The sequence below is a fragment of the Heteronotia binoei genome, chromosome 21 (assembly GCF_032191835.1).
Source record: "Heteronotia binoei isolate CCM8104 ecotype False Entrance Well chromosome 21, APGP_CSIRO_Hbin_v1, whole genome shotgun sequence".
Taxonomy (NCBI): domain Eukaryota; kingdom Metazoa; phylum Chordata; class Lepidosauria; order Squamata; family Gekkonidae; genus Heteronotia; species Heteronotia binoei.
In genome coordinates this window covers 81666976-81686534 of record NC_083243.1, presented here as the reverse complement: position 1 = coordinate 81686534, position 19559 = coordinate 81666976, and the positions used below count along the sequence as shown (strand labels likewise).

Below are 19559 nucleotides of genomic sequence, written 5' to 3'. Positions count from 1 at the left end.
AAATGAAAACCATGAAATACAAATAGTAAAACAATAAAAAAATGCAACCATACAATAAAGCACAGTAACCAAGATAACTATTGACACTGTTACAAAGCCTAAATTCACAATTACCAACCACCTAGCTTTAGTTGAATCAAGGAGATTATATCTTTATCACATAAAAATCCAAAACTGGTTTTCATGTTTCATCATATTATGGATTATGCAAAATTCTGCCCATCAAAAATTGTTCCCAGAGTTTCTGGTACCATTGTCTAAGTAAAGATCTTGTGGGGGACTTCCAATTCCTGGCAATAACCAGGTGAGCAGAAGCAACTAACGTAGAGACAAAAGATTTGTTTTTATTTATCAATGAATCAGCCCAAAAATCCAGTAACAATAATTCCGGGGAATAAGGCAATGGAAGACCCACCATGTTGGAAATCTCTTTATGAACCTCCCTCCAAAAATCCTGAACGATATGGCATTCCCACTGTAAGGTATTGCCTTCCTGGTTACAAGATCCCCAGTATAATGAGCTCAAACAACATTTTGATGTTTTGTATTTTCAGAATCATGAATTTGCCTTGTATGTGAAGACAGAGGACTGGTAAGAGATCCATTTTTGGATGATAATCTGAACTATTTTCTCTTTTTATCTGTTGGGATACAAGTTCTACTAGAGGTTAGCAATGTGTGCATCCTTTCAAACAGGGTATTTATTCATTCTAGTGAAAATGGATACTGATAATATGTTGTATATGGTATGGATACTGTACGTGTAATCAGTGATGGTCATTGAATATCTTTTCTAGTGAGTGAGTTGGTATACCTAACAGCTTGAGAACTGTTTGTAATCATATTTCTGTGGTGCCATTCTCTTTAGTGTCAGCTATATTCTGAATGGAAAAGGTTGTGCAAGTTTTGCCTAGGTAAAGGTAAAAGGTAAAGGTAGTCTCCTGTGCAAGCATCAGTCATTTTCGATTCTGGGGTGATGTTGCTTTCACAATGTTTTTACGGCAGACTTTTTACGGGGTGGTTTGCCATCGCCTTCTCCAGTCTTCTACACTTTCCCCCCAGCAAGCTGGGTATTCATTTTATTGACCTTGGAAGGATGGAAGGCTGAGTCGACCTGGAGCTGGCTACCTGAAAACCCAGCTTTTGCTGGGATTGAACTCAGGTTGTGAGCAGAAAGCTCCGACTGCAGTACTGCAGCTTTACCACTCTGCACCACTGGGCAAAGCTTTGTCTTCTGCCTGCTTAATGTGGATATGATTTAATACACTGTAATTATTTTATATTAATTGCTTATTGCAGAATTGTTGGAAATAGATCTGTATATTATTTGCACTTTCAAGTTGTGTAATGGATTCTAAAAGCTCAAATTGAGTACGCAAGCCTGTTTCTGTCTTTGTTGGCATTCTAGTCAGAATGTCCTAGATGTGCGCTTGGGGTATGACCTGTGTTCACAGGAGCAAGATTTCCTTTGCAAAAGAAAGAAGATTGTTGCTGGGGCACTGAAAAAAGTTCTTGGGCTAGAAAGGGACCTGCAGGACCATGAGGTATGTGATGCAGAATGTCCTAACTGATTTCCATCACACTTCCATCACAATGATGGCAGTAGCATCTAATAATTACAATAGTAATAAATAGACAATGCTCAAGAGGCTTTAGAGGCAAGTAACTGGCTCTAAAGGAACTAAGCATGCATCTGAGTGAGCATGAAGGGTGTTTTTGCCCCCACCAAACTTTGAAAAGGAATGTAAGTCTTTTTTTAGAGGTAATAATCTTGCTGGGTGATGCTGTGCCTAGGCTATTTGGCTCCCAGAGCAGATAATTTTTTAACACTCCCTCTTTCTACTTTTTTTGTCATCAAGTCACAGCTGATTTATGGCAACACAAGAGTTTTCAAGGCCATTGTCTGCCTCCATGATAGCCCTGCTTAGCTTCTGAGATCTGATGAGATCAGGTTGGGCTGGGGCTATCCAGGTCAGGGCCCCTCCTCTATATGACAAAATTATTTTCATTAATAATCATGAGATAAAGTGAATAATAATGTTGGCTAGAAAATAAATTCAGGTGAGTAGCAGTGTTGGTCTGAAGCAGCAGGACAAAGTTTGGTTTTAAATGGGTCTAGATTTTTCTGTCACAACATGGGAAGCTCATGGGTAGTAAATTGGAGTTGCAGAGGCTATATTTGGCATTCTGAATGTTGATCAACAACTTATATTCAACTTCTTATATTCAACTTCTCATATATAATCATGCTAGTAAAATTCAAATTCCAACATGCTATTCCATCATGAGAGGCAACGTGGTGTAGTGCTTAAAGTATTGGACTAGGATCTGGGAAAACCAGGTTCTAATTCCCACTTGTGCCATGGAAGCTTGCTGGACCTGTCACATTACTCTCAGCCTAGCCATTATAAAACCTTCCCCTTTTGGGTAAGGTTATAGAGTGGGCGGTGGCAACTCAGCTACAGGGATTCCTAGATGACACTTCTGCACTGGATCCATTCCAGTCCAGCTTTCGACCAGGTCATGGGACGGAGACGGAGATGCCCTCATAGATGACCTCATGCGACATCTGGATCGAGGCGGCTCAGCAGTGCTGTTATTACTAGATCTGTCGGCCACATTTGATATGGTTGACTATCAGCTATTGACTAGCTGCCATGCTGACGTGGGGATTCAGGGTCTACCTTACAGTGGTTGGCCTCTTTTCTTCAAGATCGGGGACAAAGGGTGGTGATAGGGGAGGAATCATCCCAAGGGCACCCACTTATATGTGGTTTGCCACAGGGTGCGGTCCATCCCCGATGTTATTTAACATCTATATGCGCCCCCTTGCCCAGATTGTTAGGAGGTATGGGCTGGGATGTCACCAATATGCAGACGAGACCCAGTTCTATCTATTGAGTAAATTGGAGTTGCAGAGGCTATATTTGGCATTCTGAATGTTGATCAACAACTTATATTCAACTTCTTATATTCAACTTCTCATATATAATCATGCTAGTAAAATTCAAATTCCAACATGCTATTCCATCATGAGAGGCAACGTGGTGTAGTGCTTAAAGTATTGGACTAGGATCTGGGAAAACCAGGTTCTAATCCCCACTTGTGCCATGGAAGCTTGCTGGACCTGTCACATTACTCTCAGCCTAGCCATTATAAAACCTTCCCCTTTTGGGTAAGGTTATAGAATGGGCGGTGGCAACTCAGCTACAGGGATTCTTAGATGACACTTCTGCACTGGATCCATTCCAGTCCAGCTTTCGACCAGGTCATGGGACAGAGACGGAGACGCCTTCATAGATGACCTCATGCGACATCTGGATCGAGGCGGCTCAGCAGTGCTGTTATTACTAGATCTGTCGGCCACATTTGATATGGTTGACTATCAGCTATTGACTAGCTGCCTTGCTGACGTGGGGATTCAGGGTCTACCTTACAGTGGTTGGCCTCTTTTCTTCAAGATCGGGGACAAAGGGTGGTGATAGGGAGGAATCATCCCAAGGGCACCCACTTATATGTGGTTTGCCACAGGGTGCGGTTCCATCCCCGATGTTATTTAACATCTATATGCGCCCCCTTGCCCAGATTGTTAGGAGGTATGGGCTGGGATGTCACCAATATGCAGACGACACCCAGTTCTATCTATTGATGGGTGGTCAGTCTGACTGTACCCCGGAAAATCTAGACCTGGCTCTTCAAGCCGTAGCATCTTGGCTCAGGTTGAGTCAGTTGAAGCTGAATCCGACAAAGATGGAGGTTCTGTATCTGAGCCGGGGTGGTCCAGGGGGAAAGATCCCTCTGCCAGCTCTTGACGGGGTGTCACTAATACTGGCCCCTAAGGTCCTTAGGTGTGCTCCTGGAGTCCTCTCTTACAATGGAGGCCCAAGTAGCAGCCACTACTAGATCTGCCTTTTTTCGTCTTCGGCGGGTGCAGCAGTTGGCCCCTTTCCTGGAGCGCGACAACTTAGCAATGGTGATCCATGCTACGATCACCTCAAGAATAGATCACTGTAATGCTCTCTACTCTTGGTGCTGACCCGGAAACTACAGCCAGTGCAGAAAGCTGCAGCGCAGCTGTTAAAGGGGTGAAAATGGCAGCGAGGACAGAATGAATGGCGAGTTTTGAGAATGGAACCAGACAGAAAATGGCGATGGCGCTGGAAAATGAACTGTGAGTAGAAGCAAGCATTGGTTGGTAATTGCAAGTAGTAGAGGGTCTGTGGAAGGCTTGAATGGGACTAAGGTTAATGAAGGTTTAGGAGGACTAAGTGTGTAGAAGAAACCCCAGGAGTATAAGATTCAGAACTGCTTGGAAGATACAGGAAGTTTAAAGGAGGGAGAGGTAGTTCTTAGCTATCTTGTATGGCGGCTACCTCTTTCTTGAAGAGTGGCAGAGGACGGTGTTAGAAAGAAACAGAAAGTACTGAGACTTTGAGGAAGAGAGAACTGGGAATAAGAGATAAGGATATATAGTAAGAAGAAAGAAAAAGGAAGATAGAAGAGGAAGAACAGAAGAAAGAAGAAGGAAGAAAAAGGGGACTGCATTTAAATAATAGTATAATAATTTAAGATTATATAGTTGATTTATTCCTGATAACAGTTATTCATAGGATATTGATAAGAAACTTAAGAAATTTGTGATGTAAAAGCTTTGGGAATGTCATTTGATTAATGTATAGCATATAATTAATTTTAGGATGATTATTTGAGAAGGAATTGATTGGAAATGATTGGGGAGTAAATTCTGTAGATAATGAACTGTATTTATTATGTTAATTAATGCGTCAGAGGGAATTTAAATGAGTATTGTTTAAAATAGTTAGGTAGCTGAGGGAATTGATTGGTATAACAAATTTAATCAATTAAATTAATTGGCAGAAGAGTTGATTAAGCTAGCAAAAAAGCTTAAGCCTATTAAAAGTAAGGGAAACGGAGAGAATTCATAGAAATGGACCCTAAAATTAAAAAAAACTTGGTCAAGGTACCCCACCAGGGGGAAGTAAATTGGGATCCCCAGCAACTAATCAGGATGCGTTGGAAAAATTACAAAATATAATGATAGCTGGGTTTAAGCAGAATCAGGAAGCCCTAGAAGAAATCAAGACTGAATTAATGGGGGAAATTAAGAAAACAAATGAACAAGTAACGGAATTCCAAAAACAGTTGCTAGTTAATACACAGCAAGTGCATGAATTGTCAGTAAAAGTAGGAGAATTGAAGGATCAAGGCGAAGCAACATCGGCAACAAGAAAAACAACATCAGAAAACAAAGCCAACTTGCTAGAACTAGAAGATAGAGTAGCAAGGCTGGAGATGGAGAAATTGGCGTATATATTAAGGTTCCAAAACATTTCTGAGGAAAAAGAGGAAAATATAGAAAACAAGATCGTTGAATTGCTGACCATAGATGGAGAAGAACTGTTGGAAAACGGGAAGACGGAGATTGAATGGGCAAGAAGAGTGGCGTCTGCACATACTAAAAGACTCAACATCCCAAGAGAAATTCAAGTTAGATTTATGAGAATTGCAATTTGTGAGAAGATTTTGAGGGCAGTAAAGGAAAAAGGCTTGAAATGGGAAGCCAGCAACATTAAAGTTTTAAAAGATATACCCTGGTCCATAAGAAAAAGACTGTTTGAATATAAAAAACTAACGAGCTGGCTTATGAAACATTCCATACAATTTAGATGGTTGGTACCAGAAGGATTTTTTTTTTATTTATCAAACTAGGAGATACAATTTAACGTCAATAGAAAAGATGGAAGAATTTTGGGAGAAATATGTAGAACCTCACAGTCAGGAATTGGAATCTGGAGAAGACCGAGAAGAAGAACCTGATTATAATAGTGCCGGGAAAAATGATCCACAGAAAAAGAAAAGAGAAAGAATCAAGACAAGATCACAATCAAAAAGAACAAAGAAGGATACCGGATAGTAACTTAACAACAAGATGATGACTAAAGCTGGATTACAGATTTTTTCTGTTAACATAAATGGATTGAATGAACCAAGGAAAAGAAAAAGACCTTTCTGCAACTTCAGAAGATGGGGTCTCAAATAATATGTTTACAAGAAACACACATAAAAGAAGGGGATACAAAATATTTGCAGAATAAAAAACTAGGACAGCTCTACTATTCTTATGACTCGAAGAAAAAAAGAGGCGTTGCTATTTATGTGAAGGACCACATAAATTCTAAATTGTTGTATAAGGATAAGGTATAAGGTAGAATTGTAGTAATAGAAATTGAGATTAATGGGAATAAAATAATCTTGGCTAACATATATGGGCCAAATAATAACCAAGAGCAATTTTACGCTATGCTACATGGAAATTTATTGAAATATGGTCTGGAAAATTTTTGTATTGTGGGTAACTATAATGCTGTATTTGATATAGAGAAGGACAAAAAATATGAGAAAGCCAAGGCCAAAAATCTTCATAGTCAGCTACCAAAACCCTTTTTTAAATTGGCGGATGAGTTCAACTTAGTTGATGTCTGGAGGATGAAAAACCCACAAAGAACAGATTTCACTTATTTCTCTCAGGTACATAATTGTTGGTCTCGGTTAGACCTGTGCTGGATTTCGGCCTCCTTGGGTTGGTCGGTAATCCAAGCAAATATTAACCCCAAAACATATGCTGATCACAACCCAATTCAGATTATCTTGAAAGATGCCTCACGTAAGACGCGTTGGACTCTGAACTTGCAAATTCTAAAAGAAGAAGCGTTTACTGAGAAGGTGAAAAAAGACATAAAGATGTTTTTTGAATGTAATCTGAAAAAGGATACCCCGATGCAAGTAATTTGGGACGCCTTCAAAGCTTTCTTTAGGGGGATTGCAATTAGCTACACTACAAAAAGGAAAAAAGAACGAATGAAAGCTTATAATGATCTGATAATGGAATTAAAGGATTTGGAAAAACAACAAAAAGTTAAAAACACAAAAGAAATAACAGTAAAGATTTATGCATTACAGCATGAAATAAATCTATTATTGGTTGAAAAATTAGAGAAGAAGTTGAAGTGGACAAAACAAAATTATTTTGAAAGTGCTAATAAGACCAGTAGGTGGCTAGCATATAAAATAAGAAAGGAAAGGGAGAGAAAAGTTATAAGATCACTCAAGAATGAAAATAAAGAAGTCTCAGAAAAATCCCAAATGAATATAATAGTGCAAGACTTGTATCAGAATCTTTATAAGAAGCAAGAGATCGCACAACAACTTCAGGAGGAGTATATTGAAAATGTTGGGATTAAGCAAATAACAAGAGAGCAACGGGATGAATTAGAGAGTGTTATCACTATACATGAAATAACAGAGGCATTGAAAAGACAGAAAAGTAATGTCACCTGGTCCTGATGGACTACCGATTGAATTTTTTAAAACATTTGAAGAGATCCTGTTGATTCCTTATAAAAGCATAATAGAGGAAATACAAGAAACAGCTAATTTACCCTCATCCTGGAGTGAGGCATTGATATCGTTGATCCATAAGAAAGAGACAGATTCTACAGAGATTCGTAATTATAGGCCAATCTTGCTTTCAAATGCTGACTACAAAATATTTGCGGCAATTCTGTCTAACAGGCTGAGAAAGGTCATATCTATGGTCATTGATGAAGACCAAACAAGGTTCATTCCCGGGAGAATGATGAGACAGAATATAAGATTCTTCATGAATATTCTAGAGTACTATCGGATACATCCCGAGAAGCAGTTTTCAGGCATTGCCCTCGACGCAGAAAAGGCATTTGATAACATCAATTGGAACCTTATTTTAAAAGCATTAGCAGCTATTGGATGTGGTGAAATTTTTATTAAATTAGTGAGAGCCATCTATACCAAACAAATTGCAAAGATAAATATTAATGGGCATCTTACAGAAACGATAAGAATTGAACAGGGTACTAGACAAGGATGTCCATTATCTCCCTTGCTCTTCATCCTAACATTGGAATTCTTAATAATAAAAATAAGGGAGGATGATGGAATTAAAGGTACTAAGATCAAGGGGGAAAAATACAAAGTACGAGCCTTTGCCGATGACTTGTTATTGATACTGGAAGACCCCATCTCTTCGATAGAACATCTGATGAAGAGATTGGAAGAATATGGAGGAATATCAGATTTCAAAGTTAATATCCAGAAAACTAAATTTTTGACCCAAAATATGACTAAGGATGAAATTGCCCAATTAGAAATGAAATCTGGCTTTAGCCATGAAAAGAAAATCAAGTATTTAGGTATCTACTTTTCAAATGATTTAAAAACATTACAAAGAGATAATTATGACAAGATCCTAAAAGAAATTCAATCAGATTTGCACAAATGGAGAGACCTACAAATTTCCTTATTGGGGAGAATTGCATCAATCAAGATGAACATATTACCAAGAATCTTGTACTTATTCCAAACGATACCAATCATTTTGTCCCAAACATTTTTTCATCAACTAAATAAATTGATCACCATATTTATTTGGCAAAACAAAAAACCCAGAATCAAATTTAAGGTTTTGCAAGATAGCAAATCAAGAGGAGGGCTAGCTTTGCCTGATTGGAATACATATTATAAGGCATGCTGTTTAGTATGGTTAACAGACTGGTTTGCACTGGAAAATAAAAGGTTATTGGTATTGGAAGGTATAGGTTTAGTTAGAGGCTGGCATTCTTATATGTGGTATCAGCCTCCAACAAGGAATAATATTTTCCTCATACATGAAATAAGAAAATCGTTATATAAAGTATGGAATGAAGTTAAAAATATGATCTATACATATATACCTTCATGGCTATCACCAGTAGAAGCCTCTAGCCAACCCAATTTATATTGTTGGGAAAATAATTACAATTATGGATTTTTATTGGACAAAGAGAATAACTTAAAACTGGATGACAATGTGAAATTGGATTGGTGGCTGAAGAACCAAGTTAAATCTAAATATCAATCAGATAAGGAAATAGGATTTGTTAAGAAGCCAAACGAATTTGATATGATAATCCGTGACAATCAGAAACTTATATCTAAAATATATAATTGGCTCTTACAAATCAAAATGCAAAACGAAGTCGTTAAAAGAAAGCTGGATAAAGTGGTTGAAGGATTTTGGATATAGTATTGAGATGGAGGAATGGGAAAAAATTTGGAATCAAAACTTAAAATTAACCAAATCAGCAGTGTTTAAAGAAAATATATATAAGATGATGTATCGATGGTACTTAACACCTGAAAGATTGAGTAAAATATACCCTAAGTACTCAAACAAATGTTGGAAATGCAGGAAAGTAAAGGGGTCCCTCTACCATATTTGGTGGCAGTGTGAATATGCAAAAAAAATTGGGCCCAGATTAATTTCTGGGCACAAAAAATATTAAGAATAAGGCTGCAACATACCCCGGAATTATACTTGTTGAATGTGTGTAAAGGGAGTTTATCCAGACAAGAAAAAAAAATGTTGTTGTATATAACTGTCGCGAGAATCCTGTACGCGAAAAACTGGAAAGTCTCTAAATTACCAGACAGGAATGAGTTTTTACAAAAACTATTTGAAGCAACTGAGATGGACACATTAACTGTAAGATTAAGAGGAGGAAATCTACAAAACTGTAGGAAGACATGGGACTATTTATATGTATGGATAAAAAGCATGGGAATTACTATGAGAAAGTCGGAACTGTGTTACGGTGAAGCCCCTTAAGCTGCTTGGCTTGGAGGGATTGGTGGTGGTTTGTTTATGTTTATGTATAGCTTATGTATACTTTTCTTTTGTATATGGAACTGTTAAATAAAGGATTTGTTAAAATTTCAAAAAAATAAAAATAAAAAAACAAAGGGGCTCCCCCAGTGGGAGCACATTCAGCCAGTTCTGAGAGATCTGTGCTGGCTACCTATTGTGTTCTGAGTCCGTTTCAAGGTGTTGGTATTGACCTTTAAAGCCCTCTATGGTCAGGGGCTTGTCTATCTATGGGACCGCCTTTCCCCACACGTTCCCCGGAGAGCACTGCGTTCAGGGATAAAAAATCTATTGTCCATCCATGGACCAAAAGAGGCTAGGCTGCAGCTGACGTGAGCTAGGGCCTTCTCGGTGGCAGCACCAGAATTGTGGAATGCTCTCCCGGAGGTCATAAGGGCCCTGCGGGATCTTTCTACTTTCCGCAGGGCCTGTAAGACCGAACTGTTTCGACAGGCCTTTGAGATCTAACTGGGAGAGAGCTGCCTCCCTACATCATTATAGAGTACCATGATCACCATTCATATTATATTATATTGTAGTGATACAGCATCATGAAACGAAATGTTTTTAAATGTTCTTAAATGTTTTTAAATAATTCTAAACTGTAGCTTTTTATTGGTTAAATTGTAAAAATGAAGGTTGCTAGCCGCCCTGAATCCGCTTGTGGAGAGGGCGGGATAGAAATGTAAAGTAATAAATAAATAAATAGCCCTGACCTGGATAACCCCAGGATAGTCTGACCTCTGAAGCTAAACACGGAGGCAAGCGATGGCAAACCACCTTTGAATGCTGCTAGCCTTGAAAACCCATTGGGTCACCTTAAGTCAGCTGTAACTTGACAGCAAAGAAGAAATACATCACACCACTCATGTTCTTAGCAGGCACTTGAGGGCTTCTGTTCTCCATTTTGAAGACCAAGAAATCACCATCCCAAACAAGGCATTTTTGAGAGTTAGGAGTCTGACATTGTATTAACTTTTACTAACTAACAGTAGCCAAAGGATCAAAAAATAGTGATTGCAACCTTCACCAAACTGGATGTTAAGAAATACACTACCTCCCAAAGAAGGTACCCTTATCCTCCATTGTTTCCAAAGATCAAACCGCAGAATCTCTGCAGTAGAAGCTGGCATTTTTGCACCCCAGCAGAACTAGTGCAATGTAGAGAAAACCCAGTATACTATTAACAAAAGTTTGCAAAGCTTTCTAAAGGTGCCACCTTGCAAATGGGTAAGATTAGAAGCTATCCATTCATATATATTCCCTGTTGTGGCACCTGCTTTGTAAAATGGCCTGCCTGAGGAGGTCAAGAAGGTTACCACACTTCTGTCGTTCCACAAAATGAGCAAAACTGTAATGTTCAAGACAGCATTTTTTAAAAAATATATTACATCTGTAGTAGAATGAACAGCCCAGGAGGGCACCTTTATAATGGAGCAGAATGGTAATTCACAGCAATTATTATTATAGGTTTCACCTGCTTTTCCTCCACTTTCTGTACTGTTTATAATATACCTTGCCTTAGAAAGTCTGTTGTGATGTCATTCTCTAATTCTGTAATCCTAGTCTTATTGCTGTGTTCATCAGTTATTTTATGCAGGCTGATTGCAGTATTTATATCCTGAAATCCACCTTGAGTCTCAATAGAAAGGCTGACTATAAATATAGTAAATAAGTAATATCTGGCTTCCCCACATATCATCATGCAGAACGCATCTCTTTATTATTCCTTATTTTTATATCTTGGGTGTGTATAATAGTTTTTTTAAAAAAAATCCAACATGATGTTCTCATATGTTGTCTCTTTTTTTTTAAACCTGTTTCTTTCTTGCTAACAACTTGTAAGTATGCTCAGGGCTCTTTTTGTAGAAAAAGCCCTGAGCATACTAACATTTGCATACTAATATTTGCATATTAGGCCCCACCCCCTTATATCACCGTTGTTACACATAGGGCTTTTTGTAGAAAAAGCCTAGCAGGGACTCGTTTACATATTAGGCCAAGCCAGCCGGAACTGTGTCCCTGCTCAAAAAAAGCCCTGAGTATGCTTATGTGCTACAGTATTTTTGACCCAGCAATGGATTGGCTTTGCTATGATTTTGCCAGATTTCATCATACTATAGTATACAACCATATGTAGAGGGGATATAACATTGCACTTGTGGCATACCCTCATTTCATGTGGCTTTTAAAAAAATCATGAAGTATTTTTTTTTCCTTGACATGTTTTGTGCCAGTATTTTTAACAAGAAGCAGGGATAGGTACAGACAAGGCTTAACTTAAATGTTTAAATTCCTCTTAAACTTGTATTATCATCTCTCTGTGGTCTATCTTCCTTTCTCCCTGTATTTTAGATTCCAGTTGTGGCAATCATGACAACAGGAGGTAGTACAAGATCATTGACAGCACTGTATGGAAGCCTACAAGGTCTGAAGAAGTTAAATTTCATAGACTGTACTGCATACTTGACTGGTTTTTCTGGCACAACATGGTAAGCTCATGGGTAGTAAGTTGGAGTTGCAGAGGCTATATTTGGCATTCTGAATGTTGATCAACAACTTAACATGAAAAAAATGTATATAAGATCTGTTTTTAAGGTCCTTCTAACTTGATATGAATTTTAAAAAAACCAGACCCAGTGCAATTCATTTTAAAGATATCCTAAGGAGCCTATGTCTCTCCACCATGGATTCTGTGACCTCGTTCTCCTCAAAATTCACTTCTTCTATGAAATTGGAGATAAATTCCTCATTCACACAGTGCTCAGGGGAATTTAGAGTATGAAGACATTGCTCTGAAGCCCACTGGTCCCTCTAAGTAACTGCTCATGAGCAGACTTCGTGCATAAGTACTGTAGAAGAAGAATTGCAGATTTATACCCTGCCTTTTTCTCTGAATCAGAGACTCAGAGTGGCTTACAATCTCCTTTATCTTCTCCCCCCACAATAGACACCCTGTGAGGTGGGTGGGGCTGAGAGGGCTCTCACAGCAGCTGCCCTTTCAAGGACAACCTCTGCAATAGCTATGGCTAACCCAAGGCCATTCCAGCAGGTGCAAGTGGAGGAGTGGGGAATCAAACCTGGTTCTCCCAGATAAGAGTCCACACACTTAACCACTACACCAAACTGGCTCTCCAACCACTACACCAAACATGCATTTAACCACTACACCAAACATGCACTGTAATATCAAAGATTGTACCAGCTACTTCTATGATTAGAAAATTTACGTAGATGCATTTTTCTAGGAACTGAAATAACTTCTCTGATCTTCCAAATAACCTACTTCAGATCTTAATGTATGCATGAAAAAGCAAATGTAAAATCTTCCATTGAGAGCAGCTTTTATTGAAAACTGGTATAGCAACTTGGAAGTTAGTCTGACTGAACTCAAAGTGACACAACTGTGCTTGGTTTGGGCTTTTTACACATATTCCCTTGCACTTTTTAACAACAGAGAGGGGAGCACTGCTCAAGGGACATTCTTTTGAAATGTATTAATTTAAAATATTTCTATCCAAACTTGTATCTACAAGGTAGCTTACAAAAACGCAACTTATGCAGCAATCAAACTATAAAAAACAATATACCTCACCTCTCTGCCCTTTCCTCCATGAGATAGCAGTGCTGGCCCTGACCTGGATAGCCCAGGCAAGCCTGATCTCGTCAGATCTCAGAAGCTAAGCAGGGTTAACTCTGGCAAGTACTTGGAGGGGAGACCTCTTTGAAATACCAGAAGGCAGGTGGCTGGGGCAGGCTTTATTCAGCCACCTCCATGAATATCCTCCAGGACACCAGTAGGGTCAGTCACCAGTGGTCACCTAACTTGCAGGTGCATGCACTTTCTCTCGCACACACACTCTCTCACACACAGAGATATTAAAAAATGCAAAAGAAAACCAAAAGAGAGCGGCACTGCTGGGGTTTTAGTGCCATCTTCAGTTACACCACTGTGTTTTATTGTTTTACCTGGTTTTCATTGGTTTTATTTGATGTTTTATAGGATCATGCTGTATACCACTCTAAAAGCCTGGCTCTACATTGGGAGGGTGGTTGATGAATTTAAAAAATAACAACATCCACAACAACTATAGGACAAAAAGGAAGTTAAAACAGCAGCAGAAAACCACAAAATGTAGTATCCTAAAAACGTGAACAGTTAAAATAACTGCAAGTTTAGAACAACAGAGAGACAGATGCAGCTCTTAAACAGTAAGGCTGCCAACACTTTGTTGGGAAATTCCTGGAAATTTAGGAGTGGAACTTTGAGAGGTAGAGTTTGGGGAGGGGAGGGGCGTTAGTGGGGTACAGTGTCTTAGAGTCAGCCTTCCAGAGCTGCCATTCTCTCCAGGGGAACTGATCTTGATAGATGATCCAATTCTCCCTGCATCTTCTCAGTCTCAAAAAGAAAAAAAAATGGGAAGGCACGGAGAGAACTGGAGGGAGCCCCAGGTCAAAATGTGGCCATGCAGCAACTGGTAGGGAATCAGTTGCTTGATTTGCCAAAGCAGAAGCCTGGGGGCAGAGCAATAGCAACTTGCAAAATTGGTATCAGTTATCTAAAAGCTTGAGGAAATATAACATGTCTTCACATTGCACCTAAAAGAATTTGAAGCTGGCCCCAGGTAAGCTTCTGTGAGAAGGGAGGAACCACAACTGGGATGCGAGGCTGTAGCCTTGGTATCAGGGTTGCCACCTCCAGTTGAGAGCTGGAGTTCCTCCAGAATTATAAATAATCTCCAGAGTTTAGAGATCTGTTCCCCTGGAGAAAATAATATCACATCCCTTCTGAGCTCCTTCCCCTACCCAAACTTTGCCATCCCTAGGATCTACTCCCAGATCTGAAATTTTCCATTCTGGAGCTGGCAACCTTACCTGGCATTTGCCCACCTGTCTTCTGATCATGGAAGATCACAGAACCTCTGATAACAATCTCAGCTGTAGTCAAGGTACCTGAGAGTTTCTCTGATGAAGCAGAAAGTTGACATAATAGACTGGCCCATAATGTCCAGAAAGAATGAGTAGACTTAGATTAGATAAGAGCTTGACTTGATTTTCCAGTCTTCAATCTGGGAATGCGTAATAGTGATCATAGCTGAAAGAGTAGGATATAAATGATTAAATAAATTTATAAAACACAAGCTGTAAGACCACAGGTGTTATTATGTTCTGTGGACCCCCATCTGGTGGGAGGTTCCTTGAAGACTCATGACAACAATAAAAGGCACAAGGGAAGCCCTGGTCTGGGATTCTGTCCTCACACCTCCCAAATTTTTCTCAAACAAACACTCCATATCAACCAGACTCTTTGTCACCCTTGAACAACAGGCCACGTGAATATGGAACCAGTTGCAGAACTCCTCTGAGTGTTTTTTCCTCACACAGCAGCACACAGGTGTCTAGGTCTCTGGGTGTGCGCTCTGGCTACTCATGCATCCAATCACTGCACAGAGTTTTAAACTAAAATAAACTGCAAAAAAAATCCCCACACACACTATGTGAAAGCATGTTCTCCAGACAACAGATCAGTTCACCTGAAGAAAATGGCCGCTTTGGAATGTGGGCTCTATGGCATTACACTGCTTTATTCTGGTTCTATGTATTTATTGTTGTTTTAATCCTATATTATTGTATATCCACTGATGTAAGCCACCCTGGCCCCTGGTTGCAGGGAAGGGTGGCCTAGCAAATAAACAACAAACAAACAAACACCACTGAGGTCCCTCTCCTCCCCTTAACTCTGCCCTCTCAGCCTACCCCTTCAAAATCTTCAGGTATTTCCTAACCTGGGACTGGCAACCCTGCCTGTTCTGGCATGGGTCTTATTGTGTTCTTATGTTTTTATTTTCATTTTTCATTCCCAGGACCATGACAAATTTGTATAAAGATGCTTATTGGTCACAGAAGGATCTGGATGCACAAATTAATGAAACTAAAAGACATGTAACCAAATGCAAGGCATATGGATTTTCCATAGAGCGTCTGAAATATTACAACAGGCAGTTGCGTCAGCGGAAACAAGATGGACACAAAACTTCCTGTATAGATCTGTGGGGACTCCTTACCGAATATCTGTTAAATGATGGGGTATGATATCCTTGCTATTTCCTGTATTCACTGTTTGCTTAAATGGCATACATCAGTGTGCTTTATAATTATGCATAAGAATTGTCATGCATGCAAGACAGAAATGTATACATTTAAAATTCAGGTCCAGGCAGAGAAAGGAGTTATTGTTTGTCTGCATTAAGTGGATATATTTATAAGAGCATTGAACTTTAAAGAGCTCTGGGAGGCATATTCCCTTCTTAAGGCACATAAAGAAAACTATTACTTCTGGTAAACAGTTTTGCAGATATTTCAAAACAATGTGTGTTTGCTAGACATGAACATGGGATATGACTATGTAACACAAAGAGTGATCTTTGCTTTAAACTGCCCCAAGTTTTTTGGGGGGAAATGCTATCTGTCTCTTGCTGCGGTGTCAAAAAGCAGTGAACAAATTCTTTTGAATATGTATCCAATAGGTCAGGGGTGGCCAATGGTAGCACTCCAGATGTTTTTTGCCTACAACTCCCATCAGCCCCAGCCATTGGCCATGCTGATTGGGGCTGATGGGAGTTGTAGGCAAAAACATCTGGAGAGCTACCGTTGGCCACCCCTGCAATAGGTCGTTGGCCACCCCTGATTTCATCTGATCCTTCCCCCTCTGCATTGAATAAAATATTTTGTTATTTTAAAACTTTTAAAAAGCCTCTTGTGTGTAATTTCAATAGTTTAAGTTATAGGGGTTATCTTGTCCCTTCCCTCCCATCGGCTGAGCCAGCAGCAAAATATCATACTGTGACATGGTAGGACAGCCATAGATCTTTAGAGAAGAAGAAACTAAATAAAAAGGGCTGCTCAGTCAGAAAGGGAGAGAAAAATGAAGGGGAAAATTTGCCTCTGACTGAGGCAGGTGGGTGCCGTAGTCATAGGAGGCCTTCAGGAAAGGAGAAAAGGAAATTGTGGAGGATGGAGAACTAAGATGTTTCCTGCAAGTTCTTGTAGGTTCCCACTTGTCCTGTTTATTTCTCTGCACTGCATCAACTGTAATGACATTCTGAAAGCTCAATATGCATTTGGATTTAAGCATTTCCTACAATACCATGATAGGTTATCATTACTTTTTAGCAGTGAACATTCCATTCTTAAGTATACTGGGTATTGTTTTTCATATATTTTATTTGTACTAGAAGAATCTCTTGTTTGTTTTTCAAAAAACCAGGAAGACAACCATAAGCTCTCTGATCAACAGCAAGCAGTGAATGACGGTCAGAATCCTTTACCCATCTATATTGCAATCAATGTGAAAGAGAAGTACAGTACTATGGATTTCAAAGGTAGCAATATATGCAGAGATTTCTGGTTTTAAAAGTGTGGGCATCCCCATGCCTTTGTGCTTTCAAGAAGAGAGTGAATAACTGGTATGGGATTGCATTTACTTAAAAAGCTACCTCACAGTATCACAGATCTGACCTGAGGTTGCCACCATGATTTTAAAGGGATTAAAATTGCCATTGGGGTCTGATCCTGGTCATGCCCATAGCACAGTGGGCTGAAGCATCCATCCCCCTTGTACTTTTTCAAGTGCCAAAACAGCTCCCCCCCACCCCTATATCCCCACAGTTATTTCAGCACTAGAAAAGAAACAGGAGGGGGGGGGAGAGTGACTCAGCCAACTGCAGTATGGATATGATCACCATCAGGCCCTCACAGTATTTTTAAATTCCTTAAAAATGCTGGCGGCATTCATAGGTTGGATCCACGGATGCCCTCACATCCAGTTTGGCTCCCTGTATGCAATGATGGGATATAAGCTTTACTTACACATACACACATTGAAGATGCTGGCTCCACAGATGTATAGACCTGGGCAGGCCTCAGATTCAGTGGGAGCTCACAGGAGCACAGCTCCTGAACCTTTCTGAGAGTTCCACCTCCTCCTTTTGAGAGTTCCTCCTCTTCCCCCTGAGAGTTCGACCTCCTTGTCCATTAAAGAGTAGGTGCAGCCGCATAACAATCCCTGGATGAGCCCCACCACCTATTTTTCTACAAAATGACCCCTGGACCTGGGTACTACAATTAGGCAACAGATTGCACTGGCCTGCAGTTCAAATCCTTAAATTATGCTCAGCTTCAGAGTCGTGCCGCAGTATAGATCCAACAGGATGATTAATATGAAACTTTCCATTTGGAGAGTGGCCAGATATTTCAATCAGATTTCAAAATTTAGGAGAAATGGCTAATTATTTTTTTATCACAGCTGCTCTTCTTGCAACCATAGCAGACTTTTACAACACTACCTTAGGATATATGCCAAGGGCATATATTGTAATTTACAATAACTTGGAATACATAATCTTTATTACAGAGTATATTTTACATTTTAGTATTATGATGATCATTATTTATTAATAATTATAATAATCTACAAAAATAAACATACACAGCCTATTTATTATTACAAGTACACAGCCTCCTTATAACTACAAAATACATTAAATTTACATTACTTATTTTAAAAAAATCACTTTTATGTATGATCCAAACAAGATGATCTTACTTTCATTACATTATAGGGGTTTTTTTAATTTATGATATAATCAAATGTGAAGGAAAAAACATAATCAAATATTAAATGGAGGGAAATAAATATCTTCATTTGAAGAACTATGGTGTGTATGTTACACAGTGCATGTATATGTGATTCTTCTAACTACAGAGTGGGTTGAGTTCACGCCCTATGAAGTTGGTGTACTAAAATATGGAGCTTATGTTCGGGCTGAAGATTTTGGAAGTGAGTTCTTCATGGGTCACCTGATGAAAAAACTTCCAGAAACTCGGATCTGTTACTTGCAAGGTTATGTTCTTTTGATCTTTTGATATTAGACTGGCAACAACTAACTGTACTTTTCAATCAAGGCCAAGCGGTATGGGTTGACATTAATTACTGAGGCTAAAGGGACAGTGGCTTGCCTAATGCCTTCCAGTGAGTGTAAGACTGAGCTGAAGTTCATGTAACTTATGGTCATAACCACTTTGTTATATTTACTCATACTGCTCATAGTGCAGGGAGGCAGACAGGATTTTTCTTTTAGGCCCCCTTCATGAAGCTATGGTTTCTGTCTAGGCTGCCTTAGCTTTTGCAATGACCAAGGTTAACTCTGAGTTTAACATCTTTATTTAATGAATCAGATAGCAATGGCATGTGTTCCATCTATATCTTGTGGCTAATAGCCCTGTTCTATGACCCAAAGTGGCCCCGACCCAGGTGCCACCAGGAGGTCCACCAGCAGGGCCAGAACACCAGAAACCTTGCAACTGTTGCCCCCCAAGCACCAAGAATACAAAGAATTACTGCTCCAGACATAGTGTTCCATCTATATCTTGTGGCTAATAGCCACTGATGGACCTCTGCTCCATATGTTTGATTTTTTTAAAAACCTGAAATACATTATCTGAATGCAGCATGACTCCTTGAATTTTGACTCCTGCCCCTCTTGGTGGCTCTGTACCAGTGTTTGCACACACACATGCGCCCCAACAGAATGAGCAGTGGGATGAGGGAATGTTGTACATTGAGTTTATCTCCCCCTCAGTGCAGAAGAGAAGAAAGGAATGTTCCATAAGCCCAGCAGTACAGGGGATTCTCACTGCTAGGTTCTCATTTGGTTCAGAGCTATATGCTGACATTGTCATAGAAAGGGAAGGTACTAGCCCCATAGCATCCTACTGAAGATGTACCTCTTTACAGGCACAGATAACACTCAATGGATCA

General features: G+C 39.5%; 1 protein-coding gene across 1 annotated transcript in view; it reads left to right on the top strand.

Moving 5' to 3' along the window:
* LOC132589607 (cytosolic phospholipase A2 epsilon-like) overlaps positions 1-19559 on the top strand; it is a 62240-nt gene that overhangs the window by 28303 nt on the left and 14378 nt on the right. The window contains exons 10-15 of the mRNA XM_060262358.1: positions 555-592; positions 1409-1544; positions 12095-12231; positions 15604-15826; positions 17007-17121; positions 18504-18641. Of these exons, the coding sequence (XP_060118341.1) occupies positions 555-592; positions 1409-1544; positions 12095-12231; positions 15604-15826; positions 17007-17121; positions 18504-18641 (787 nt within the window). The remainder of the gene's footprint in view (positions 1-554; positions 593-1408; positions 1545-12094; positions 12232-15603; positions 15827-17006; positions 17122-18503; positions 18642-19559) is intronic.